The sequence below is a fragment of the Glycine soja genome, chromosome 10, assembly GCF_004193775.1.
Source record: "Glycine soja cultivar W05 chromosome 10, ASM419377v2, whole genome shotgun sequence".
Lineage (NCBI taxonomy): Eukaryota > Viridiplantae > Streptophyta > Magnoliopsida > Fabales > Fabaceae > Glycine > Glycine soja.
In genome coordinates, this window is record NC_041011.1 from 7282585 (window position 1) to 7310406 (window position 27822).

Consider the following 27822-nt stretch of genomic DNA (forward strand, 5'->3'; position numbering starts at 1 on the left):
AGTATATTCAATTTAGCTAAAAATTGGAATTGAAATTTCCACAAACACGTAGTTATTACGTCCGTGTCACAACTTGCGGAGCAAATTTTGTAACTCTCAAGATCTTTCATTCTCATCTCATCAACTGCTATTTTTTTTTTATTTTCTTTTCTTTTTTTTTTGGGTACATCATCAACTACTATTTGTATATTATAGGAGTTTTATTTATTTATTTAAAGTATACAAATATATTAATAATAATCGAAAATGATTATTATGAATTTGTCCAGTTTCGTGGTTTCTTCTTTTTTTCTCTCTCACATCCTTTCTGAATCTGTTTAATCAAATCCTTCCCCGTTAAGATTCTTCTCACCATCGTTCTTTATTATTATCATCCCCTCCTCTTCCTTCCTTCTCCTCTCATTCCATACCTCAACAAAACAAGGTACTATTACTATTCCCTTCTCTCTTTCTTTTCTTAATTTAATTTCCCTTATTATTATTATTATTTCATAAAATTTCGTTCCAGCTACTAATTTCGCCTATTTATATCCTTAGTTAGTTTAATTTCGCAACCTGTATTTTTCGTTTTCTCAATTTCCGCTTATTTTCGTTCCAGCCAGAGCCAGCTTTTCCATTTTCCCCTTTAAATTTTCTCCGAATCCAAACGGAACCGTAATCGTTTCTTATTCCTTTTTTGTTTGTTTGTTTCTTTCTCTCTCCCCGCCAGGTTCAGAGACTTTTCCGATTCCTGGAAGAAGAGAAGAGAAAACCTAAATCACAGATCCATGGCGGAAGAACACCGATGTGAACCTCCCGAAGGTCACCGACTCTGCGTCAACAACTGCGGCTTCTTCGGTAGCACCGCCACGATGAACCTCTGCTCCAAATGCTACAGCGCGATCCGTTTGAAGGAGCAAGAAGAAGCGTCGACGAAATCCACAATCGAAACCGCGCTCTCTTCTGCCTCCTCGGCGAAACCGTCGTCGTCCACGTCACCTCCGCCGTCGGCGGTCGATGTGCTCATGGAATCTCCACCGCCGTCTGCGGCGGAGGTTGAGGTTGCTGTCACGGTCACGGTCGCGGTGGCGTCGAGTTCTATTTCCATAAACTCAGGTTCGGTTGCGCAACCGAACCGGTGTGCCACGTGTCGGAAGCGCGTGGGGCTGACCGGGTTCAAGTGCAGGTGCGGAGTGACGTTCTGCGGGGCCCACAGGTACCCGGAGGAGCACGCGTGCGGGTTCGATTTCAAGACAGTGGGAAGAGAGGAGATTGCACGTGCCAACCCCGTGATCAAAGCGGAGAAGCTGCGGAGGATTTGATGATTTCAATCTGGGCCGTTCGATGGGACCGGAGCTTGGTGATTTAATCTCCACCGTCCTCGTGTATGCGAGAGAAAGAAAAAGAGAGAGTGAGAGGGAAAATGCGGTTATTATGTAACATTATGATTATGATGATCTGTGTTTTAATTAAGACGAAAGCTTGAAAAGTCGGTTTGTCTGGTCTAGAAGGGATGATGAAATGAACGAGTCATATTTATTTGGCTTTGGTCCACTGTCGGGGGTGGTTGAAAGTTGAAATGATTTGTGATAAGAGTCTCAGGGCAACGATGCAGTACGGTGGAGCGTTTTATTGTAATGAATGTGAAAGTGAAATTATTCTACTCCAAGATATTTTTTGTTTTTTTTTATCCTGCTTGAATGATTTATATGCCTAGTATGCTCTATGACAGAGGAGAAGGGAGTGCGTTATGTTTCCACCACCGACGGTGATGAATCAATTGTTTTCAATTGCGAGAGTGGGGTTTCCAAACCCGTATTTCCTCAATGTTGATTATATTAATTTTAATTAGGTTTTTCTGATTCACCAAGCTGCAAGGTTCAACATTTTCTACTTTTGTCCAATATTTGGTGTTCTTGATTTGGTGGTGTGGAATTTGATTTATGTTTGGATTTGAATATATTGAACTTGATTTGGTGTTGTTGAGTTTGAATATTGGTATTCGTTGATCTGGTATGAGAAAAACAAAGTGAGGAAGACGAGGATATAAGGGTCCTAAAATTTCATTGAAGAAACATGTGCATCGCATGTGATCCATTTCGTTTAACAGAACTAACACTGTGAAGTATGGGGTGCGATTGTAATAGAGTTATTAATATTATGAAAGATTTGTGTAGCGCTTCACGTGTAATAAGTCTTAAAATTAAGAGGAATAAGCGTTATTTGCTCTAAATTTAATAATTGTCTCACATTAAATTTTTAGAGAAATTTTATTAACTAGATTTGATTTTCATATACTTATATGTTGAAAATTAGTTAGATGATATTTTCTATGACTAGTAAAATAATTATAATTATAATTTATAAAAAAAAAGTTATGATTAGTTTATATAAGAAATAAATATTTAATTAATCAAAATTAATAAAAAAAAATTAAATCAATTAATTTCAGTATAAATTTAAAATTAATTTCAAAAACTTATAAAATTAATTAGATTAAGTGGTGGATTTTTTAGAAGATGATTAAGTAGTGATTTTTTTCTGATAGAATGATACTATTCATAATAATCTAAGGAATGTCTTTTACAATAGATCATGAACAACATAATTTTTCATCTTTCAATAAAATATTTTATTATATGTTCCTTAATGAATATCCTTGAGACACTAATTATTATTTATCTTTAAAATATTTAAGTAATATTTTATTAATAGATAACACAATAAATTAAGATATATAAAGTTAGCAATTAAGACATTTAAAATGCAGATAGAGAGACTTTAATTAAGTCAGTGGTGCATACCATTCCAACTTACATCATGAATTGTTTTCAGTCACTACAATCCTTGTAATGACAAAACAAATGATAACACAATTTTCTAGGGAGGGAGGTGGGGGGGCTCTATTGAAAAGCGTAAGATGCACCAGTTCAATCGGGAGAAGTTTTTTATGCATAAATGAAGGATGGGGTTCTTGGTTTTCTTGTTGCTAGCTCTTTTGGCTAAACAGTGGCGGTGGTTAATAAATTTTGAAAGTTTTTCAGGATTTGTGTTGTGGTTGTGGGATAAATCAAGGAACTTACTCTGCCTTGATCAATATGCTTCGAGTGACAACGAGCTTATGGTGGCTGATTTAATTGATCCAAATTCCAACCAGTAGGGAAGGATAAATTAATGATCTATTCCAAGAATGGATTTGCGATCAGTTCGAAGCATAGCTAATAATGACCGAAGGGTCTGGAGATTCATAAGAGATGAAAACTATACGTCAGTTTGAGGGCGACGGCTCCTATTGGCAAAGTTATCTAAGTGATATAAAAAAAATAAAATTAATGAATGTAGACTTTGGAAGACCTATCAAGGTCTCCCCAAGAGTGAGGATACTGGCAACCATGAATCAATCATGAGTGTATTTTTCAGGAGATTTACAATTAAAACAGGATTGATTCAAACATAAATCAAACTAAAACAGAAGTTTTAGATCCACTAGCAAAAATATATTTTCTTTTAGTCTTTATAGAAGAAAAAAATCACATTTATTAGAAAAATATCACATATATATGTCGACAAAAGGTTCAATGTATTAAAAAATATGTTATTATTTTTTTATTGGTAAAATAATCAAAGACATGCACTAGGGATTATAATTCTCATACATCCTAACTAACCAATTGAATTAGATTTTTTTAGTGTTGTTACTATTTTAATTATTCATATTCATTCACTTACTAAATTTTCATTTTTTTTTCCATTGAATGTACATAGGGTTTTCCATCTTTCATCGCCTCAGTGGTTAATCAAACTGCCACCAACTTGCTTCACATCCAAAGTTTGGGAGTGAGGAAAATTGTTGTGGGTGGTCTACAACCCCTTGGATGTCTTCCTGGAGCCACAGCCACATCTTCATTCCAACAATGTAATAGCACATTAAATCAACGACCTCGTAGTTCTCCACAACAACCTATTGAACCAAGCCGTGACCTAGTTGAACCAACAAACCAAGGATAACTCCTCCTTCATAGTTCTTGACCTTTTCGACACTTTCATGTCAGTGTTGAACCACCCATCTACCAATAACATTAAGGACCCTCTCAAGCCTTGCTGCGTAGGGTTAAGTAGCCAACATTTTTGTGGGAGCGTTGATGAGAACAATGTTAAGCAATATAAGGTTTGTGACAATCCCAAATCAGCTTTCTTTTGGGATCTCTTGCACCCAATTCAAGCAGGTTGGCGTGCTGTGTATAACAAGTTGCAAACGATGAGTAGTACACTTCATCAACTTCGATACTAGAGTAGAGTTATATGCATGATAGCTATTTCTAGACCTTTTTGTTTGTTGTTTAATAATGCACCCTCTTTTCATTTGTTGAACTGTCCTCAAATTCTGATTTGTTTGTATTTATCCCAAATGGTTTCTCTTCTATGGATGGAATGCTTAAAGAGATTGTTCTTTTTGTGACAGAAATATATCTGTAGGTTAGTGAATCTGTTTTAAAATTATTGTTAGTTATTGATAATTTATGAAACAAAATTGAAAATGATAGATATTCAGTTAAATTATAGGATACTAATAATGGTTAGTCATAGTGAAAGTGAGCTATATAACACCAAACAAATTTTACTTACAGGTACATGATAAAATCTAGGAGTTGATAATGTGAGGAAAGAATTCACCAAACAATTAACCACCGAAAGCAGGTACTACGAAAACAATGCACACATCTTTATGTTTAACCAATTAAACTAGATTCATTAATTAATTAAGTGTAAAACATGAACTATATATTATGATTTTTTTTAAATATTGAATATGAATTTTAATTAATTAATTGATAATATATAAAATTACTGTGTACATCAAAATTAAATTCTTAAAAGTACGTGTTAAATATTTTTCTTTTTAATATTTTTTTTGTCTATGAATATCATACACTTCAACATATGATGTGACTTTCTTTTTCAAAGATTCCACTTCAACACCATCAAATACATGATTCAATTGACATAAGATTATTTAAGCTTTGAGTTTGAGTTTGGATACGCAATTGTATTAGATTTTGTTGTCCATAATGATCCTACTCAACTTACAAGATTATCAAATAATACTTATGGTTTAGAATAAAAAAAAAGTTTGCACTTCAACTTCCAGGAAAACGATCTAGCTAGGTTCTTAGTAAAGGTAGTAATATATTTTATCTATGAAGCACTACTAGAAATTATACATTTAACATCGCTAGGTTAACAATACCGATGTTAACACAAACGCGGTGGCATACTTGTAATTAAGACCAGTTTATTAATATCGATTTTGAAAAAACCGATGTTAACATAGCCTTGTTAACATCATTTTTTTCAAAACTGATGTTGACATGACTTAGCTAACATTGATGTTATAAAAACCGATGTTAATAGGGTTATGTTAACATTGGTTTTTTTAAAAACCAATGTTAACGAAGCTATGTTAACATCGATTTTTTTAAAAATCGATGTTGTATTTTTAATTAAACTTAAAAACTGAAAAGCCTTGTCTCATCTCACGCTTAGTCTCTCGCAAACCCCCCTCGCTGAGTCTCGTAAAGCCACCCTCAGGCCGTCGTCGCCACCGTCGTCACTACCATTGCCCCTGACCCCTAAGGCTGAGTCTCGCAAAGCCACTGTGAGGCTGTGGTCGCGCTCTGGTCGTGTCTGTTGTGACACTCACCGTCGTGTCTTGGTAAGCTTTCTTGTTTTCCTTGAACGGTCTTCGTTGCTTTCCTTGTCACTGTCATTGTCTTTGAACGACCTTCATTGCATTCCTTGTCATTGTCATTGTCTTTGAACGACCTTTGTTGCTTTCCTTGCAACCATTCCTATGGCACGAAAGCATTCTTTGCTCGTCTTTGTACTCACAATCACAAGGTAAGTTTTGCTTGTGCTTGCCATTATGTTAACTTTCCTTAGTTATAACTTCCCGTAAACTCAGCTTTTAACCTCCCTTAGTTGGTTGTAACCTGCATGTGATCTATTTAGGAAAGTTGTAATTTGATTGTTTCAAGCTTCAGATACCCTGAGACTAGGCTCAGGCCCTTTGATTTGCACTATATCAGAGGTGAGTGAGCCTATTGGCAATTACCCCTTTGTTCTTAGTGATTATTATTTGTGTTGTTGTTGATGAAGCTCCATTGCTGCAACTTTAGGACTTGTACTTGCTATTTCTTTTATCCACAAAAGGAACATTGCAGGTAAAATTATGCTTTTCTTCTATAACATTTCACTAAACATATGGTTGTATAACATGGGTTTATTCTATAGTTGGTGTCTGTATTTATTGAATAAAATTTCTGCTATTTGTTAATTCCCTTAACAACTGTTGTTATTGGTTTATATTCGGTGAGTTCAAATGAAATTTACCAATGTGAGGACTTGGTTGTTAAATAATGTCTTTAAACTTTAACACCTACTTTTTAGTTGCTACAAATGCATCCTTTGTGGCTTGACTTGAAAAATAAGTACCCCTAGATAAATGTGTTAGGAACAAAGCCATGGTTGAATCTCAGTAAGTAAGCAACATGTTGAATCCTATTTTGAGACATACAACTTTTGTAGAAAGTGCAATTAGCCTTGTTCATAGACTGTCCCAAAGCTTAATCATAATTCTCTAGAAGTTGCATGATGTGCATAACATTACATGAGAATGGGTGGTGAAATTTTTAGGACTAGCCATAGGAGTTAGAAACCCTTTTCTCCACTAAAGCAGAAATTCCCATACTAAAAACCTCTTCTACAATGCAAAAAAAGCAAAAAGGATAGCCAATGGAGTTGCCATTAACTGAAAGGAACAATTTGGTTTATAAGAGAATAGACTGAATCCATGAGCAGAAAGTAGGGTGGAACCCAACTCGTTTTCATGCCTATCAAAATAAAAACCTAAAAATGAAGAACATAAAATGTTAAATATGACTAAAAAAGTTGGTGAAATGAACAAGCTCACTTCAGATTTGGATTGTAATGTAATCATCTGGATGGAACTTATAATTGGAGTGTTGTTTTAGAGTTAGAGATGTGAGATCTATTATGGACTGATAGAAATTGGAAAAATGATTTCATTGATTAGAAAAATATCAAGCCAAGTTACAAAGGTATGTGTCAACTCTTTATATAGAGGGACCAACAGAACCTATAGTTAGTAACTTCTAACCACCTAACAGAAACTTACAGCTCAAACTTCTAACAGATTGCAGTTGACAATTTCCACTAAGTAAAAAACCCATACATTTTACTTAGTGGAGTAAGAAACTCTAATAATCCCCCCCCCCCCCCCCCCAACAAGCTCATGGTGGGTGAGACCGAGAAGGATTGAAGGATCAAACATTGTGAGCTTGGCCTTGAAAGCTTCAAAGTTGCTAGGAGATAAAGCCTTGGTAAGAATGTCAACATACTGGCTTATAGCTGGCACATAAACCACTCGGAGTAGCTTGTTCAGAACCTTTTGTTCAACAAAGAATAAGTCTAACTCCATGTGTTTGGTATGAGCATGAATAACCAGATTATGAGCAAGAGATACAGTGCTTGTGTTGTCACAATGGATGATAGGAAGCTTGTGTGAGAGACCAAGTTCAGTTAGAAGAGACTAAAGCCAAAGGGGCAGTAGCATGTTTTAGATAAAGATCCCATGAGAGAGTGCCTTTTAGATACCTTAGGATCCTTATGCTTGATATAAAAAGAGTCAGGAGAAGGGATGGGGGGGAGGTCGTGGATACAAATCCCCCACTAACCAAAACTAACAAAATTTAACAACTAGCATTTGCTAAAAACAAAAAAAAAAATCACTGTTTCTAGTTATTGTTTTTCGCTGATTGACTTGTGTTGTTCTCTGCCTAGTTTTGTCCTTATCTTGCCCAAACACACTCTATGTTGTAATGTATGTTTGTTTGAAGGGATTCAGGTTTATTATGGTGCATTTTTTGGCCTTTATTCCTTGAACCACAGCTTCTTGTAATCCTACAGTTGGCTCAAGGCTAAAATGCCTGTGTTTCACCCTCATCCTGACATTTACACTTAAACAGTGTCATCTCTTCCAACAATCAACTATTCCAATAGTTGATTGATGATCATACCATTGGTCACCAGCACTAATTTTTTTAGGTATACTTTTAAGTTAGTTATTTTTATTTTTATTTTAATATTTTTTCATACTATCCCTCTTAAACAGTCTTTCATCTCTTTTTCCTTCCATGTTGTGCCTCATTGTCGCAGCCACATCTTTGGATTCATCTTCATCTTACCCAAACCAAAAAAAATCCAACTCTTCAAAGTTCCCAAACCAATCACTTTTCAATAATAATTCTAGTAGCTGAATAATTTCTTTTTTGATTGTATGGGAACAAAAAACCCGTCAAGTTTTACCAAAAATAACAAAAAAGACCCACAGTTTTCTTACTTACTAGGTTCATCTATGCCATTTCCAGGCTTCTACAAAGCCCCTCAAAATATACATTTGCCTCGAATTCCATTATCAGGTCCTAACTTGCTCGTGTTCAAATAACAATTCCCTTCTAGATCCTAATTTTTGGTCTCAGTATAATCTGTTCCATATTGCTGATGAAATCCCTTACCTACCAATTTGGCCTTGTACTTGTTTACTGAACCATCTGGATTTTTGTAATCCTGAAAACCCACTTATAGCCAATAGGAACCCTGTTAGGAGGCTTAGAAACAAGTGACCAAGTACCATTCTTAATTAATCCATCATATTCAACTTTCATGGCAGCTAGCTATGTAGGACCAGCCAAGGCTTGTTTGGTAAACTTTGGTTCCATGTGAGCAAGAACAAGAGTAGGATGAATTTTGTGTTGCACAATTCCAGTCTTGGATCTGGTTTGCATTAAGTGAGTATTTTGAGGAATAAAGAGAATGAGTGGTATTTGATGTATGCCAGAACCGGGAACAATAAAATATGCAGGTACAATAGTATATGATTGAGACTCTGGTTGAGTGTCAACTGAATGGAATAGTGTGCTTTCTTCCTTTGTTCCACTTAGAGTGTTCTACATGTTCTTGGCTTATGATTTTCATTCTTTGTGTTTTGGTATCTATTTATGAGGGATCCACAACGTTTCACAACATCCCTTTGTTGCATGGCCAAGTGAAGGTTGGTGTTGAGGAGGTTAAAGATGCAGAGGCTCCCGTTCCTGTACCCACTGACGAGGTTAAGTTAGTGGGGCAGATACTTAACACCTTCCTTGCTTGACCGACACATCTCGTGAAACGTTTATCAGAATAAGTATTTTACTCTCATTATATGCTTCTTTTTTTCAATTGAATTGTTCACTGTAGTTAAATTATGTTAATTGACTATGTTGGATAAACATGCAACTATGTCTCCAGCAAAACCTCCAGATAAGTCAAATCACGAGGTCGATGATCCCCTATATTTGATGACATTGACCATCTCACAACTTTTTTTGAAGCCTCTCCAGGTTATGTGGGATGCTACCATGTTCGGGGTGTTTAATGAACACTTCCCGTTGTACATAAAGCACAAAGATCTCTATGAAATTGCACACGATGGTCAATGGCTCAACATATCTATTATACAATTGTGAATTCTGTAAGTCAATTTAGATTATTGTTAATTACCTAATTTATTGTTTTAAATTCATACATAATTAACTTTGTCTTAACAACAATAGGCATCTAACTGAGACAAGTATGCGAGCGGGGAATTCTGATGTGTATGGATTCCTCGAGCCATAATCCATTCAAAGAGCTGGACAATCGCAATTTGAATCAGAAAGTTACATGAAGAGTTGGATGTAGAGTTCAAAAACGCAATGTCTACCTTGGAACCTACCTGAATAGGTAAGTCAAACTGAACAACTGAATTTAAATAATGTATAATACTACAATAACCCATATTGGTCTCCACTACAACGCACACTGGCAAATGGTCGTCATTTTGCCTAAGGAAAATATTGTTGTCTGGTTTTGTTCCTTGCATAACAGGCCAGACAACTACCTTAAAGGAATAATTAACAGGTCAGTGTTGTTTTTCAATACTTGCATTAGCATAACTCAACAACATCAAAATTTTAATGTTCCTTGTATTCAATAGTGCTTTGAAAGGACTTGAGATACTCCACAACCTAAATTCAAGGCTGGTGCTAGGTGGATTGTTGTTAAGGTACGTGATTTAAATAACACTTCTACTTATATATATATTTTATGTGTGTGTACACTAATTGTAGTTAACGTTTAACATCCAAATTTCATTATGTATTTAGTGCAATAGACAAAAAGCAAGCACTGAGTGCGGCTATTACGTCATGCACTTGATGTCCACGATAATCTTAGGAAGTTTCAAGAATAATTGTGAAACGGTAATTGTTTATTTCAAACAAAGTTGATTTTCTTATCATTGGTATTACATTATTAACTTATGTTTTATTTGATCATGCAGTATTTTAATGATGTTAGACCATTGAAAGCAGAGAGATTGAAGGCGCTTCGCATCCAGTGGGCACAGTATTATCTCAAAGTTAGAAATCAAACTTAGGATATTAGGGAACTATGTAACTTTAGCTTACTTAATTAGTTTACTAACTTGCATTACATTTTTTACAATTGTTGTTTCATTTTAACATTGAATAATTTTTGTTGATATTTATTAATAAATTATTTATTCATAGTTATCAATTGATTTTTTACAATTGATAGTTTACTAACTAGCTTTCTACTAAAACCTGTTTGAAAGCAGAATGCAAATGATATATATTGTGTTGTGTGGTCAGATTTTAAATTTACAGGTTAAATTTTGGGTTTTTTGTAAAGACGGAAAGAGTATTTCAAAAAAATTCCTAATAACAACATCGATTTTTTTCAAAAAAATCGATGTAAAAAACCAATGTTGTTTGTGTATATTAATATCGGTTTTTTAAAAAAACCGATGTTAAAATCGAAAAATGTTAACATCGATTTTTGTAAAAAACCGATGTTAAGTTATACGTTAACATCAGTTTCTGTTAAAAACAGATGTTAACATAAAAAATGTTAACATGAATTTTTTAAGTTAACATTGGTTTTTTACTTAAACTGATGTTAACGTTTGGAAGTTAACATTGATTTTTATACAGAACCGATGTTAATGTATACGTTAACATCGATTTTTATAGAAAACCGATGTTAATGTATAAGTTAACATCGGTTCTGTATAAAAACCAATGTGAACTGTCAATCGTCATACATTTTTTTTTGTAATTCTTATTATATAACATCGGTTATTTAAATAACCGATGTTGTCAATTTTACGTTAACATCGATTTTAAAGAATCAATGTTAACAATAATACTTTCAACATCGGTTAAAAATCGATGTAGAAAGTCATAAATAACCAATATAAAAAACATATTTTCTAATGATGAAGGGATTATAACGTCCATTTTCACATATGCTTTAAAATTGATTAAAAGCTTCCCCCACCCCACACAAAAAATAAATATAGAAAAATAGAAACTAATCTCAATTGGAACAAAGAAAAAAATTAGCCCAACTGGACTCCTGGGGGAGTGTTGGAAAATTAGAGTCCCACACCACTTGGGATAAAAGAAAACCAGACAATTTATAAGTTGGTTGGTTGTGTCTAAATATAGTCTAGAGTATCTTTGGACCAAATTGGTCCTGCTCTAAAATTCAATAAGTTACTGCGTGGATTTGCGAACATTATCATCCGCATTTGCTATTTACACCTTTCATTTATGCCAAGTACATCTCTCATCCCTTCTCTTTATTTTTTAATTACTCATTATACCCTTTTTCCTTAAACAGTTACACCCCTTGGACCACCCTTAAACCCGTCTCTTCTTCGCACACACGCTCTCACGGTGTCGTTTGTCTCACAGTTTCATTCATCTCAGTGTTGTCTTGTCTCAGTCTTCTGTAATCCCATCACGTACATATCATCCTCAACCCTCTCTTCTTTCGCAGCTATTATTTCCAAACACATGGTTCCGTAGTTCTGTTCATGATGTTACTCGGTTTCTCTCACTCACAGGAACTAGTATATGACCAAATATAATTTTCCACATGCTAGAAATCATTTTGTTAAATTTCAGAGTGCAGATAAAGGAAAACTCATGAATTTATTATTTTCTTGTGGGATTTCTTGTTCTGATTCATGTAGCAATCAAAATTTAACTATACCAAATTCAAAAGAGAGTACATGCAATAAGTTGAGTTCTCATACGTGCAGTGATCAGTTATGTGGTTCATGATTATATGATGCAATATATCTATCACGCACGGTAGTGTGGAACAATCTCATGTGGCAACATCAACATGCCAATTAGGCCGCCTATGACCATTCAAATAAATGTTTTTTATTCCTTCTTTTTATCCATTTAAATAAAATTTATTTTTAATTTCTTTAAATCCCTTTGTTTCCTTAGTTTTATTTCACTCTTCATTCAAATAATATAAAAGTCTCGAAAATAGCAAAGTGAAGTTTGAGATTTGTTTATATGGGTGCTTCAACTTGTTTTAACATTAACATAATTACATGAATTCGTAAATTCAAACCTCATCATTATTGTTTACAAAAGAAAAAGTACAGCAAGGGTGAGTAATACTTTTTTCACACAACATAATAAAAATGAGAAAATGTTCAACATAAACTTATTTCTAGGAAAAATAATATTATAGTCCTAGCCATGTGTTTATAGATCATATAGTAGTTGTAATTTTAGAGTATATTTAATAATTTTTCCTAAAGTGCTTCTCTTTCTTGTTGGGTGTCAAAGTTGAGCTTTCAAAGCTCTTCATGAGCAACATGCTGGCCTTGTGCATTCCAGCAAGCTTTCGAGTTGCTTAAACTCTCAATCCAAACACCATCAGCTACAAATGTGTCGGTGTCATTGTTGCGATGCCACGACCAATATGCATGTGTTTCGTTCACTATTCTCAACCTTCCATGACCAAAGCTTGGCTCCCGATACAAAGAAAGTGGGCTAGGAGGCTTCTTAAACCTGTTTCAACAATCAACACATTCGTGTTGCTAAGTTTATTTAACTTGTCTTGGATTTTAATCCTCAATAATGAATAGCTTATGTCTCTATTTTTTCTATCCTAATTCCAATTTTTTTTTATAGAAAATAGCAGGAAAAATAATAATAAGTAATTAAGTATGAAGAGGGAATGTTGTTGCTTTCAATAACATGTAATTTTTTAACTGGAGGGAGAGGGAAAGATAACAAAAAAAGAGAAACAATTGATTTCAGTCCTATGTAGGAGCCCCGAGACAAAATATTTTATAAAAGTTAAAAGTATAAACAAACTAAATTTCATTATTAAAATTAAGCAAAAAGTTAATCAAGGCATATATATATATATATATATATATATATATATATATATATATATATATATATATATATATATATATATATATATCTCACCTTAATGCAAGCCCCTCACGGTTTCCTCCGTCTCCAATCGTCACGTACAACGGACCACATGAATCAGCCTTATTGTCATAAATTCGAGTCTGCAGTAAAAAATATAGAAAATGAAAACGAGAAAAGCAAAAAAAGAGATAAAATTATAATATGACATACAAAGCGTTCATATGCATGAACATGGCCAGCAAAGACCAAGTCAACACGAGCTTCATAAAGCAACTCTTCCATGGCCTGTCTCATGTCTTCACCTTCACCTTGATGTGCCTCATTAGTATTATACCAAGGTGCATGCAACAATGCAATCACCCAAGGCGTCCTCTTCCTATCAATCTTAGCTAGGTCAGATTGAAGCCACGTGTATTGTTGGGAGTGTGCATCAAAATCTGTGTAAGAGCCCAACATGATGACGTGGGTGCTAGCAACATCAAATGAGTAATAGAGGTTTGAGGTGGAGCCACTTTCCTTGTATGGCATGGGCCAACGAGCATTGTAGGCCTTGAAACCATTTGGTTGGATAATGGGGAAAGTTTCGATTTCATGGTTGCCTTCTGTAACCATCCATGGTATACGACTAGCGTAGGGTTCCACCAAACGACCAAAGGAGTCCCATAGAGGTTGATGGGTATCAGCATAGGATAGATCTCCAGGTAGTAGAAACACATCATAGTCTTTGCTATCCACATGTTTTAGGGTTGATGTTGTCCATTCAGTTTGTCCCAAATCCCCTATATGCATGAATATGTATGGAGTTTAGTCAATAGTTATATAAAATTTGTTCAATCTCTACCCAATGTCAAACTACAATTCAATGTTTTCCTATTTTTTTCGATTTTTTTTCATTTGGGTTTAATTTTCTTTTTCAAAAATATCAAATGGTGATCCTTTTTAAATTAATTTTCATGTAAGAATAAATGGTAAAAATAGTTACGATTTTGTAAACATAAATTATGAAAACGACTTCTAGCAGCAAGATCACATCTAAAACTAAAATTGAATTAAGATTTACAACTTTTATTTACAAAATCATAACTACTTTTACAACTTACTCTTAAATGAAAATAAATTCAAAAAGTATTTCCATTAGATGATTTTAAAAAGAAAACTACCTCCAAATGATAAAAAAAAAAAAAAAACTTTTTTTCACTCTCTCTGTTAGGTTTGCTATATGTAACAAATTGTGACTAAATGATAACGTAGAAATTTTTTTTTTATTGTTAATGCATAGACTATTTACTGGTGTATGTTTAATTGTTTGAGTTATATATTGTCTATTGAGCAATCTATCAAAACAAGCGAGTAATTAACAGGGAAGGTTTATGAATCACATATGATACACCTTAACAAAAGTTGCGTACGTATGCTATATGATTTAATTACTGATAAGGAAGTTGTTTGTCAAAAAAAATTACTGATAAGTATCAATCTTCTCTAATTTGGGTCATAGTATTTATTAATTATGCAGGTTATTAATATACTGGGACATGGGAATTTGATAGAGTCATCATGTAATATTCTTGATTTTGTATCTTCAATTGGTACTACTGGTACCCTCTAATAAAATTTTTTGTTGATCCAAAAAGAAAATGTCCTCTAATTAAGTGTTATGTTATTTTTACATCCGAAAGCTTCTCCCAAACTACCCATGAAAATAATGAGTTAATTGATAGTTAATACTTCAATTGACTTCGGGACAAACATCCTATTTAAACCAGTGAAGAATTTCAAGTTATCTTGTACGAACCATGGTGTATTTAAATAATACAATGAAATATTATTAAAACAACATTAATTTTTATCACATTCTAATTATTACTCTTATTAGCTCTTTATCTTTCTTTTCCTTTCCATTCGTATCATATGGCAGTTCTTTCTTTTCTAGTCTTCCCATGTTAGTGATAACAAAAGACCAAAAGATTAATATAAATCCTTATGTCCTAGAGTGGGATATTAGAAACAAAATAATAAAGTTAAACTTTGATAAGATATATAAATAACAAATAACAAGCCAGAATTCATTTTTTCAAGTCAAACATGAGAAGTACCATAATCACACAAGTTTGGAAATGAGATTAATACAACTTGATCTACTATATATTAAACTATAAACCATATATCATATATGTACCAAATTAAAGAACAAAATGCATATGGTGATGCTAAAGAAAATTAAACCACCACTTACCAACGACAACAAATTCAATAGGCAACTTTAGTGGAGGTGTCTTGAAGGAAAACTCAGAACCCGATCCTCCGCACCTGTAGTAGTAAATTGTGTTGGGCTGAAGAGGCCCAATTACCACATGGTGGATCTTGCCGGATTCGTACAAGAAATAATGGTATGAAGTGTGTTCCCCCGTTGCTTTTGTGCTATATTCACCTTTCTTTGTTCCATACTCCACCACAGATTCTGAGTGTTTGTCATCGGTTATCCATGACACCCTCATATGATCATTGCCCACCAACGAAATGTGCACCTTCATTAATTCACATATATGAAAAACCATGATCATGATTCATGAGCAATGAAATATGTACAATTGTACATGTAATAATACTAAAATATGACACGACGCCAGTTATAAAGTTAGTTTGGTGATTAAAAGAAGATGAAGAAGAAAGAGAGAGATGATGGGTTTAAATTTTTTTCACTAGTAACAACTAAATATTGGTCGATAAAAAAATACTAAAATATGTGCATGATTGATTTGTAAGGAACCTGTTGAGGATCAGAATCCGAACGTTTGTGGGGTGTGAAGATTAACTGGCGAGAAGGTTGACGAGAAAAACCATTCACTTGTGATTGCAAGCATAGGATGTGAAGGAGGAGGAGAATCACGACAAGAGACTTGTTACATTTTGCCATTATCTTGCTTTTTGTTTGGCTTATTAGACTTTGTCAATAGGTAAGGGAAGTAGTTTGTACCTTTCTGAATACGGAGAACGAAAATTATATAAAGGGCTTTAGACAGAAAGGATCAAATTAAAATAATGCACTTCAAATAGTAAAATAAACATAATTTAATTTGAGAGGACGTGGATGTGTTTGCAATAGCGTCAAGTAATTAGTCTATATATAAAGAAAATGAATTTTGGATAATCTTTCAGCAATGATCAATGAAGACCCTTTGATCCCTTCTTGGTTTGCTTCTCCGCTTCTAATTGGACAACCACGTTTGTGATGCCAAGTGCCACCAAATTTTATTTATTATTGTTTAATTATATAATTTCTTGGGTAGCATAGCTGATATATACCCACGTAAAATGTAAAATATTGTACTTGTAATGTGTTAGACTTTATGTAAACAAAGACTTTGGAATTTCGAAGTTATATAGTATATTCTTGTAAACACGTTATATTAGAATATCTTTGGAATATGCCAAGAAGAAATTACACAAAAAGAGAACGGCATGGTACATTAAGAGAGACCAAGAAGTTATAGATTAAATTGGTGGTTGAAGTGAGAAAAGAAAAAAAAAATCTAAATTCAAATGAAAAGTTAATATTATAATAAAATTTACAATTAACATTTATCGATTAAAAAATATTAAGAAAGACTGTGTAATTTTTTATTTTCTGTTGTTCCAAATTGGTTTGTGTACCTGCGTTAAACATGTAGTCATATACAGTTGTACTTAAGTGCTCCTTCAGCGTCAATTAAGCTTGTGAGAATTTAAACTTTTAAAGCATGAATCATGTGAAATGATCTGTCCCAAAATAAAAATAAAAAAAATGTTTGGAATTGGTAAGAACTATAATATTGTATGTTATTCAGAATGGCAATGCATGTTATCCGACAACACCATATAAGCAAGCGCCTTTGTGGCTTTCTTATTTTAAAGGGGTATTCAAGGTCTTAGATAAATGAAATTTTTTAAAAGCTATTTAAAATTTATCTTTCTTATTTTGTATGAAAAGAAATCGATCAGTTAAATATTTAATTTTTTAATCAATAAGTAATATAATGTATTTTTTAGACATATAAATGTAATATTTTAACTATTTCAAAAAAAGTGGCAAAAGTTGTTAATAATATTTTATGTTATTGATCCCATAAATTATTTTTTTATCAAGTGATTTTAAATTTAATTTCCTAATCATCAATAATTAAATTCAAAAATATATTTTTTAGACTAACACGTCATTAAAGACACAGTAAACATTTAAAACTCAATGGTCAAAGCATATCAAATAGGACAGTAGGATCAAATTTTCTAAATTTTAAAAATTATAGTGCTAAATGTCTTTATTTTTAAGAGATGGACCAAAATTATAAATAGTAAAGATGTTCATTGTCGTTAAATTTATAATAAAAATACAAATAAGATTAGTATTTTTTTTCTCTCTATATGTTAAAGGTTTACAAAGCCCAATTAGATTTAAAAAAATTATAAAGGAATTTAATTTAATTAGTTGAATATGATAGGTGAATTATTGTAAATGATTTCATATTAGTTTTTTTATTCTTACTGATAAAAAATAAATATTAAATGAAAAAATATTTCAAATATTTAAGACAATTACTTAAAGTTATTGTCGAAATAATTAATTAAGCTAAAATAACTCATTCATAATATTTGGTTGATAAGGCAGGTCTTAAGAGAATTTTTTGTGGACTGAGCTCTCCAACGAAGAAGCCCAAACACAGTTTAGAAACCCAAATATTAAGCGATTGTTGCTAGGTGCACCCAGCTTATTGCTGGTGCACCCAACATTTTTGAAAATGGCAAAACTATCCCTGCTAATTTCTCTCCTTACGGATCAACTTCATCCGTAAAAGACTTACGGATCAACTTGATCCGTAAGTCTTAAAAATCAACTTACGGATTAACTTGATCCGTAAAAGACTTACGGATCAAGTTGATCCATAAGTCTTAAAAATTAACTTACTGATCAACTTGATTCGTAAGGGTTATTTCTGTCTTTTCGTGGTTAATACTGGGTGCATCAGCAATAATGTTGGGTACACCTAGCAGCACTCATATTAAGCCCGCTGATATGGATTGACAGAAGCTCTGCAAACTTGTGACCAGTTTGGACTTGTACTCATTTAATCTAAAAAGTCTCGTTAACTACCTATGTTTTGATCCTTGTTGCCTTGTTATAACTTATAGGTTGCGTTGGCCATACACCAAGATACCGAACACCAAGAATAATATAGAACACACACACAAGTTATAAGATAATTTATCATATATATTACTTGATAAATAATAGACAACATAAATAAAATAATATAAAATTTATTACAATATTTAATATTAATTATTTTAATATAATTTTATATAAAATTTAATGTGTTTATCAAAATATAAAAAAAGAGAGAAAGAAATTTAAAAAATATTGGTGTTTTCATTTTAAAAAGATTATATTGGTTAAATACTATTTTTTCGATTATTAATTAAGAGTTAGAAATATGAATATATGTGTTTTCTTAATACTTTGTATTTGAGACAAAAATTTGTCTCATAATATTCTGAGTAATAAAAATTAAATATTTAATCGTATCCTCACATGCTCAATTTTTGTTATCTTTTAATCATTTTTTAAATCTAACGCAAAATAAAACTATTTTTCTTGTCCAGTGTCCCTTAATTTTTAATGAACCAATCAGAGCCATAGACTTGACTATATGCTTTATCACTTAATTATTACTATTTGTGAATTTTACTATTTCAATTTTTCTTTTGCAATTTTTACAACTTAGTTTTCAATTTTTACATATTTTATCATTCAAGTTAGGCATGACAACGGGACCCGAACCCGTGGGACCCGTCCCGGACCCGCCCCGATTTTGACAAAGAAAATTCGAGTTGACCGGAGTTGGGGTTAGGTTTTCCCCGATAACCAAATTCGGGTTCGGGGTCGGGGATGGGATTCTCAATACCCACCCCGAACCCGCCCCGCTAATAATTAATATATATAACACATTGAAATATGAAACTATTAGATTGAATTTTATAATTTTATGTTTTATTTAAAATTATATTTTTTATTTTATGAAAAATTATATTTTTTTAATAAAATTTTATAAAAATATCGGGGGCGGGGCGGGCGGGGAAAACCCGACCCCCGTCGGGGACGGGGATGGGGGGTGTATTTACACCCCCGTCGGTTTCGGGGGCAGGGGTGGGGTAAACAAAACCCGTCCCCGACCCGCCCCGTTGCCATGCCTAATTCAAGTTTTTTTCCACAAATTTTATCACCTACATTTTCAATTTTTATTATTTTATTATCATACTAATAACAAAATGATGTCATTTTGCAAAAATTAATAACAAAACAAGGTTGGTTTTTTTTTTAACTGTTTTTAGACACACATAGTATCCATAAAATTAAAAAAAATAAGACATAGATAATAAAATTTACAAAATAACTATAGTTAAATATACAATTAAATCTAACTTATAGTTATTCGTCATACTCATCATGGCCACTCATTAGAGTTGCCACAAGGAGTTAGACGAGGAAATTTTATCATTAGCAAATGGCATATAATGAAGCCTACATAGCCTATGAAATCCCAACCACAGTTCATGACTTATTGGGATAATAATTAGTTTGTTAGTTAATTTTTGTTATGCATCTTGTATGTATAAAAACCTTAATAGAGTTCTTTCTATAGATTATTAACTTATTTTTCTCATTTTCAATAATAGATGTCTTTCTCCAGCAACCTTACATTCTTTCTCATGATATTCAATTCACATTAGATTCAATATGGTATCAGATTAGAGAATTTCACTCTCACATCAATCTGACCTATTATTTCCTTACAACATATTCTTGATTTGATTCTGCTGGTTTCAATGGCTACACCAACCACCAATCCAAGTCAAGATCCAACCAACTCTCTTCACCTTCATCATTCAGATGGTCCTAGCCTCGTTCTCACATCTCAACCCCTTGATCACAAGAATTACACCACCTGGAGCATAGCGATGAAGGTATCTTTCTCTGTCAAGAACTAAACGACGTTCATCGACGACACCCTCCCGAAGCCTAAAGAAAAAGCTCCCACCTATGATGCTTGGACACGTGCAAACAATGTTGTCATCTCGTGGCTCTACAATTCGGTATCTAAAGAAATCATCACCAACATCTTGTTTGCAAACACCACGAAAGAAATTTGGGACGACTTGAAAACTAGGTTTTCGAGGAAAAATGGCCTTAGAATCTTCCAATTGAAGCACCAATTAATGTCTTTGCAACAAGGAACTAACGATATCAGCACGTATTACACAAAACTTAAGTCAATTTGGGAAGAATTGGTTGGTTACAAACCAACCTTTCCATGCACTTGCGGAGGTCTTCAACAACTCCAAACTCACAACGAATCTGAGTATGTAATGTCATTCTTAATGGGTTTCAATGATTTCTCCCTAATCCTTCAAGAAAAAGCTCAAAGGGAAATTGTTGTTACTCACTCACCCACCAATACTTTAGAAAATATAGTCTTTTCTGTTAATTTTGCATCAAAGAACCAATATGACAGCAATAAAGGGAAATACATCAAGAAAGAAAGACCCAAATGTGCTCACTGTGACATGTTGGGACACACGAAGGACAAATGCTACAAGCTTGTGGGTTACCTTCCAAATTACTTCAAAAATCGCACTAGCAACTCTGTGAATCAAGTAAATGACACACCCGAAAGTTCAACTTCTGCTCGAGCACCAACTTTAACTGCTACTCAATGTCAACAATTGATCTATTTCTTAACTAATCACATGAAAACCAAAAACACCATTGATGCAGTAGCCACAAATGTTACAGGTATCTGTATGAATGCTGATTTTAATAATGATTACCACACTTGGATCATTGACACTGAGGTTACTTTTCACATTTGTTGTCTCAAAGAGTTATTTAATTCATATACTACCATTTTTAACTCTCATGTTCTTCTGCCTAATTCCACAAAAACTAAAGTAGAAGGAATAGGTAGTATTAAGATTAATGAAGACATTTTTCTTCACAATGTTCTATTCATACCTACATTCATATTTAATCTTCTATCCCTTGTCACCCTGATTAATGCTAATCTTTTTTTATTTACAATGGAATGTGACTCCTTTATTCTCCAGGACCTCAAGACTTTGAGGAGGATTGGCACTGCTAAGCAAAAGCAAGGATAACTGGTTTTTGAGTTCCCAAAACACATTTTTTGTTCTAAATATGTGAATATATGTAATAATGTTTCATATGAAACCTGGCATAAAAGATTAGGCCATATACCCATTCCTGTATACAAAATAATTGCTAATAAAATGGATCTTACTTCTGTTAATTCCAATTATCATTGTAGTACTTGCCATATGGCCAAACAAAATAGGCTCCCTTTCCTAAATCCCAATAAATTCAGTAATCACTATTTTGACTTGATTCATGCTGACATATGGGGAACTTTTAGGCAACCCACTCATGATGGCTTTATTTACTTCTTAACATTATTTGATAATAGAAGTAGGCTCACATGGATATATATGCTTAAAAATAAATCTGATTGTATAACTGTCATACCATAGTTCTTTTCCTATGTTGAAAATCAATTCAAAACTAGTATTAAGGCATTCAGGTCTGATAATGCTAGAGAGCTGGTTTTTAAAGAATTTTTCCTTCAAAAATGTGTCTTACATCAATTTTCCTGTGTATAGAGACCCCAACAGAATAGTGTGGTGGAAAGAGAGCACTTACATATATTAAACATTGCTAGGACTTTATTGTATCAATCCAATGTTCCTATAAAAATGTGGGGAGAATGTGTTAAAATAGTTGTTTTTCTTATGAATAGAACACCAAGTCCTATTCTGCAACACAAATCTCCTTATGAAATTATGCATCAACAACTACCTAACTATTCTGATTTCAAGACTTTTGGAACTTTATGTTATGCATCAACTCTTCTGCCCACACGACACAAGTTCAGTCCAAGAGCTACTGCAACAGTATTCATAGGATATCCTCATGGATATAAAGGCTACAAGTTGTTGGATTTGACCACTCTCAAAACTTTCATATCGAGGGGCGTGAAGTTCTATGAACACATCTTTCCTTTCAAAGACAAAGACTCTTAACAAGTTCCATTGATCCACTTAGCCCTCACATTACTCCAAACTTGATTACTCTAGACATTTGTGATGATCCTGATCCTATACACACACAACAACATCCAGACAACCAACCAATTATACAAAACTATCCTCAACCTAGCCCTCTTTCAGAAAATTAGCTCAAAAGATCAACTAGACAATGTGGCACACCAGGATACCTTGTTGATTACCATTGTTACAATGTAACTGTGGATTCCAAACCTCTATATCCTAACCAAAACTACATTAATTACTCAAAACTTACAGCAACTCATACCCATTATATTTGTCAAATTTCTGAAAATCATGAACCACAGACATACAAGCAAGCCGTCAAGTTTCCTCACTGAAAACAAGCTATTCAAGATGAATTTACAGCCATGGATCTCAACAACACTTGGACAATCACTCAACTCCCACCTAACAAGAAGCCTATCAGCTGCAAATGGCTATTCAAATTGAAATTGAACTCTGATGGAACTGTGGCAAAACACAAGGCAAGACTTGTAGCGCGTGGCTTCACACAACAATATGTCCTAAATTTTCAATAGACATTTTCTCCTGTGGCTAAGATTACTACTCTCAGACTCCTTTTGTCTCTTGTTGCTTCTCAGCATTGGCACCTAGCTCAGCTAGATGTGAACAATGCATTCCTTAATGGCAGCTTGGATGAAGAAATCTACATGCAGATACCTTAAGGCTATAACCATGAACCTCCTTCCAGATCATATGCACCTCTTGTTTGCAAGCTGAATAAGTCAATTTATGGCCTGAAGCAAGCTTCAAGAAGCTGGTTCAATAAGTTTAGAACCACATTGACATCTCAAAACTACACTCATTCAAAGTATGATTACACCTTGTTCACCAAAGGAACAGGCTCATCATTCATAGCCATTTTGATCTATGTTGATGACATTGTCATTGCCAGCCCTGATAAGACAACAATTAATTCTGCAAAAATCATGCTTCAGCACTACTTCAAATTAAAAGATTTGGGTGATCTAAAATTCTTCCTTGGCCTAGAACTCTCAAGATCTCAAGTAGGAATATTCATGTGTCAGAGACATTACACTATGTCAATTTTGGAGGATATTGGAATGCTTGCTTGTAAGCCATCTGCAGTACCTATGGAGGTTGATCTCAAATTGAATGCAGAATCAGGATCACAACTTCTAGATCCAGGAACTTACATAAGACTCATAGGAAGACTTCTATACCTAACCATCTTAAGGCCTGATATTTGTTACAATGTTCACAAACTAAGTCAGTTTGTATCTGATCCTCGCTCAGGACACATGAATGCAGCAAACATTCTGTTAAGATACCTCAAGCACACAGCTGGACAAGGGATCCTTTTTAAGGCCAAGTTAGACACATCCATCCATGCATATGTAGATGCAGATTGGGGTTCATGTATTGATAGCCGGAAATCAACAATTGGATATTGTATTTTCTTAGGAAATTCATTGATTTCTTGGAAGGCAAAGAAATAGAAGACAATTAGTAAATCATCTGCAGAAGCAGAATATAGAGCTTTATCATCTGTGTCAAGTGAGCTTACTTGGCTACGAAACTTGCTAAATGATTTAAACATCAAGACATCATTTGCAGTCATCTACTGTGACAACAAAGCAGTAATCCAGATTGCAACAAACCCCACATATAATGAAAGAACCAAACATCTAGAGATAGATCTGCATTATGTTAGAGAACAAGTTGACAGAGGAGCACTAAAGTTGATTCATGTTAAAAAATATCATCAACTAGCAGATGTTTTCACAAAGTCTTTGCCTCGAAGTGCTTTTTTTTAGCATCATCTCCAAGTTGGGCATCGAGAATATCTTCCTCCCATCTTGAGGGGGGTATTGGGATAATAATTAGTTATAGGAATTATAATTAGTTTGTTAGTTAATTTCTGTTATGCATCTTGTATGTATAAAAACTTTAATAGAGTTGTTTCTGTAGATTATTAACTCATTTTTCTCATTTTCAATAATAAATATCTTTCTCCAATAACCTTATATTATTTCTCATGATCATAAGATTCAATATGGCTTCATGCCATCCAATACCCACTATTTTTGCATCCCATCCACATGCAAAGTGAGACTGTTCCTATTTCCAATTGAATTCTCGTTGATGAGCATGATATCTTGCTATCTATTGATACGTCATTCGTATTAATTGATAGCTTGCAATGATTCCCCGGTAGTGATTAAAGGCATTTTTGCCTCCCTTTTATGCATCCTAAAAAAAGCTAATCTCCTTTTAGTACCATAACGATGTTTGCAAATAAGTCAAATATCTTCATGTTCTTAAATTGTTTGTGATTGCACTTTTAACTGTGATGTGACGTTCAATTTTCTGAGTTGACATGTAGTTTTTGCCCTACCAAATATTATTGGAGAAAGTTGTAAGTTGTAACACGATCAACTGGCCTTCGCGGATGATACGATGGACTTTAGGTTCAATGGATTTTTTCTAAATGATTTTTAAAGGAGGGTGATTTTCTTGTTCTTGTTTCCATTCACACTGGGATAATGATTTATTTAATTAAAGAACTTATATTTTATTTTTCTCCGTGTAAAATTTTCTGGTACATCACTAATGCAATAGATTAAAAGGCATTCTGATCTTTGATCCAAAAAAATATATATATAAATGGAGGAGATTACAACAGCCTAATGTAACAATACGGAAGCATTAGCACTTGAGGTTGCGGTTCCTTTTTTTTCCTTAATTTAGGGTTTTTTTTTTCTTGCAATAGCCACGTTTGGATAATTATTTTCAGACTAAAAGCCACGTCTAACATGCCCCTAAATGTCTTTATAAGTATATTTTATATTTGATAATACCTTTCGAAAAAAAATCTTACAAACCTACTACTGAGTGGGTTTATATTATACGCCTAAACTTATATAAATGCTAGTGAGTTTAAGCTTTTAAACAAAATGAAGTATGGATAACTTAAGTAATAAAATTATGAGGGTGAGTTTTTTTTTATATATAGAAAGTTTTTTTTATAATTAGGAGATTTAATCCTCCTTTCACTAGATTGATTTATTTTTTTGAGTAAATTAATACCTTTAGTTGTCATTTTATGTCTAAATAGAAGATCAAATCTTATATTATGATTAAAGAACACAAATGTCAAATCGTTTGTGTCAACTTTTCATTTATAAAAAAAGTTATTAGAAGATGAATTAGCTCCATCATATTATAAATATTTTTAACTCTCAAAATAGAACATTACATTTCTTTTTCTCTCGTAAGAAATATAAGTATTACGCTATTCACCTCTCTTATGTTGAAATATACAACATAGTCCATTTAACTTAATTAAAATCATCATAGAATATTCTTTAAATGATTTTAAAATATATTTTTAATTAAGAGTATACTAAAATTTTGGTACCGGTGGTGCCGTTAAACTTAATATATATTTATTTGGCGATCCAAAAAAAATATACTAAAATATTTATAATTTACCAATTAATCCTTCACTCACTCAATGTCAACTTTTAAACAATAAATCAGATTTGGACATGTACGAAATGCACAACGTATGGACTTTTGTTGAGCTTACGCATGTAGACTCATTGTGGGGATTTGAATCCTTTAGGCTCACGTGTGTATCATTCTCTTCATTTTATTTTGAAAATACTAAATTACATTTAATGAGTTAGCACCTTTTTCTCCATTTCAAACACCTCCCTTCTTCAGCAACCATTCAACCTGCGTCGCCTCCTTCCCTCAACACCTTTCTCACAATGCTACGACTCTTGTTCTTCTACCTTTTAAAATATGTATTCTATAACAGTAAAAAAAAAATAACTTATGAAATAAGTGTTTGGTAACAATAAAAAATAATCTCCGTCTTTCATAATAATAAAAAATAATTTTTAAAATGCTTATTTCATAACAATAAAAAATAATGATTGAAAAAAATATTTTATGTATTCTGAAAAATCGATCATGGAACTCAATTTATATTCTGGAATAACCATTGCGAAAGGCTATTATATAACTTTTGGAATCGTGTCTCTAGAATAATGGTTGAAAATAAAAAAAAAAAAATTCTGGGCTTATTGTTCTGGAAGACAAAATACCATATTTTGAATTTCATTTTTACCTTCAATGACCATGCGCAAAAAAAGGATATTCTGTGACGTTGTGACATATGAGGAGGAGGTCCTGAGGCTGTTGTGGAGAAGGTGAAGTCATGAGAGAAGAAGTTGTTGGTCGTGAGTGAAGGAGATGTTGTCACATGAGGAATTCGCAGAAAGAGAAAAGTGTTAGAGTTGAGAAAGGATAATTTGGTATTTTTAAATAAAAATAAAAGGGGTAAGATACACATGAAAGTGCATGATTCAAATCCCCTCATAGGATCCTTAATGGCCCAAAGCAGATATTGCATCACTCTATCCAAATGGTATGGTTCACTTGAATGCGTATGATATTTTCAAACCAACATTTGAGTGAATCTAAACCAAGTCATTCCTCTAAAAATCTCAACGGTATATCCCTCGGTGGCTTAAATGCCAGGTTTTGACTCAAGATGTAAATAGAAAGTTTTGTTTCCTTATCGTGAGCTCTACCTCATTTTTTTCTTTGTAATTTGTAAATTTAAAAGCATGCATACTCCGATCCATTAATTTAAACAGAACTACTTATTTTTAGGAAAGTTTAACGGCTGTTGACAGGGCCTCGATTTCAAAGTGGGCTGCAATGGTTTCAACCCAAGAGAAGCTTTTGGTTTGGGTTACACACTTCTTGAAATAAAATGCTTGTTTTAATAAAATAAAATAAATATTTTTTTAATTTTTAATGTGTTTGTATAAATCGATGATGCTTAAAAAATAATTTTATTTATTTATTTTAAGAAGTAAATCATATCTGTTTCTTAAAAAAATATTTATATAAAAATTTTATATTTTAAAAATATTTTTTTAAGTTTAAACAAAACCACCTTTATATGTTCATTTTTTCGGACTTAGCAAAACAAAAAAAAAAAAACAGAGGGGTTTAGGAAATAAATTCTTTTTTCTGCAGCAGTGGGGTATGATTTCAAGTTCCCTTTTCATATTATGCAATTAGATGATAGGACTATCTCAAATGGCTTAATATTGGTATATGAGTAAAGTTATATATATTTTTACAATTTCTATATTATTTTATAAAGATATTAAATAAAATAAATACATATACTTAATGTCTCACAAATATTAAACATATTTAATTCTTGTCCTACAAAAGAAACAACAAGACTAATAAGAAAACATTGTAGGAAGATTGAACACACCTCGAAATAATATATAGTACT

At 33.0% G+C, this 27822-nt stretch overlaps 3 protein-coding genes across 3 annotated transcripts; 2 read left to right on the forward strand and 1 right to left on the reverse strand.

Moving 5' to 3' along the window:
* Positions 1 to 261: 261 nt before the first annotated feature.
* Positions 262 to 1845, forward strand: LOC114372039 (zinc finger A20 and AN1 domain-containing stress-associated protein 4-like). The gene is made up of 2 exons (XM_028329423.1): positions 262 to 424; positions 710 to 1845. Exon 2 carries the CDS (start codon positions 768 to 770, stop codon positions 1299 to 1301), a length of 534 nt encoding a protein of 177 aa, XP_028185224.1. The 5' UTR covers positions 262 to 424; positions 710 to 767; the 3' UTR covers positions 1302 to 1845.
* Positions 1846 to 12498: 10653 nt separating this feature from the next.
* LOC114370173 (purple acid phosphatase 22-like) lies at positions 12499 to 16354 on the reverse strand. Its single transcript, XM_028327462.1, has 5 exons — positions 16126 to 16354; positions 15592 to 15883; positions 13566 to 14134; positions 13407 to 13495; positions 12499 to 12977 (listed from the first exon to the last, which is right to left on the reverse strand). The coding sequence occupies exons 1-5, from the start codon at positions 16270 to 16272 to the stop codon at positions 12761 to 12763; spliced, it is 1314 nt and encodes a 437-aa protein (XP_028183263.1). The 5' UTR covers positions 16273 to 16354; the 3' UTR covers positions 12499 to 12760.
* Positions 16355 to 22879: 6525 nt separating this feature from the next.
* LOC114371288 (uncharacterized mitochondrial protein AtMg00810-like) lies at positions 22880 to 23992 on the forward strand. Its single transcript, XM_028328765.1, has 2 exons — positions 22880 to 22996; positions 23276 to 23992. The coding sequence occupies exons 1-2, from the start codon at positions 22880 to 22882 to the stop codon at positions 23990 to 23992; spliced, it is 834 nt and encodes a 277-aa protein (XP_028184566.1).
* Positions 23993 to 27822: the final 3830 nt, after the last annotated feature.

Excerpts from the sequence above, each read along its gene's own strand:
- LOC114372039 (XM_028329423.1), top strand. The coding sequence starts at position 768 with ATGGCGGAAGAACACCGATGTGAACCTCCCGAAGGTCACCGACTCTGC.
- LOC114370173 (XM_028327462.1), bottom strand. The coding sequence starts at position 16,272 with ATGGCAAAATGTAACAAGTCTCTTGTCGTGATTCTCCTCCTCCTTCAC. Across the intron at positions 14,135-15,591 it reads TATTGAATTTGTTGTCGTTG|GGGATTTGGGACAAACTGAA; the intron begins GTAAGTGGTGGT and ends TCATGCATATAG. Across the intron at positions 12,978-13,406 it reads CGTGAGGGGCTTGCATTAAG|GTTTAAGAAGCCTCCTAGCC; the intron begins GTGAGATATATA and ends TTGTTGAAACAG.
- LOC114371288 (XM_028328765.1), top strand. The coding sequence starts at position 22,880 with ATGGATCTCAACAACACTTGGACAATCACTCAACTCCCACCTAACAAG. Across the intron at positions 22,997-23,275 it reads GAACTGTGGCAAAACACAAG|CAAGCTTCAAGAAGCTGGTT; the intron begins GCAAGACTTGTA and ends TATGGCCTGAAG.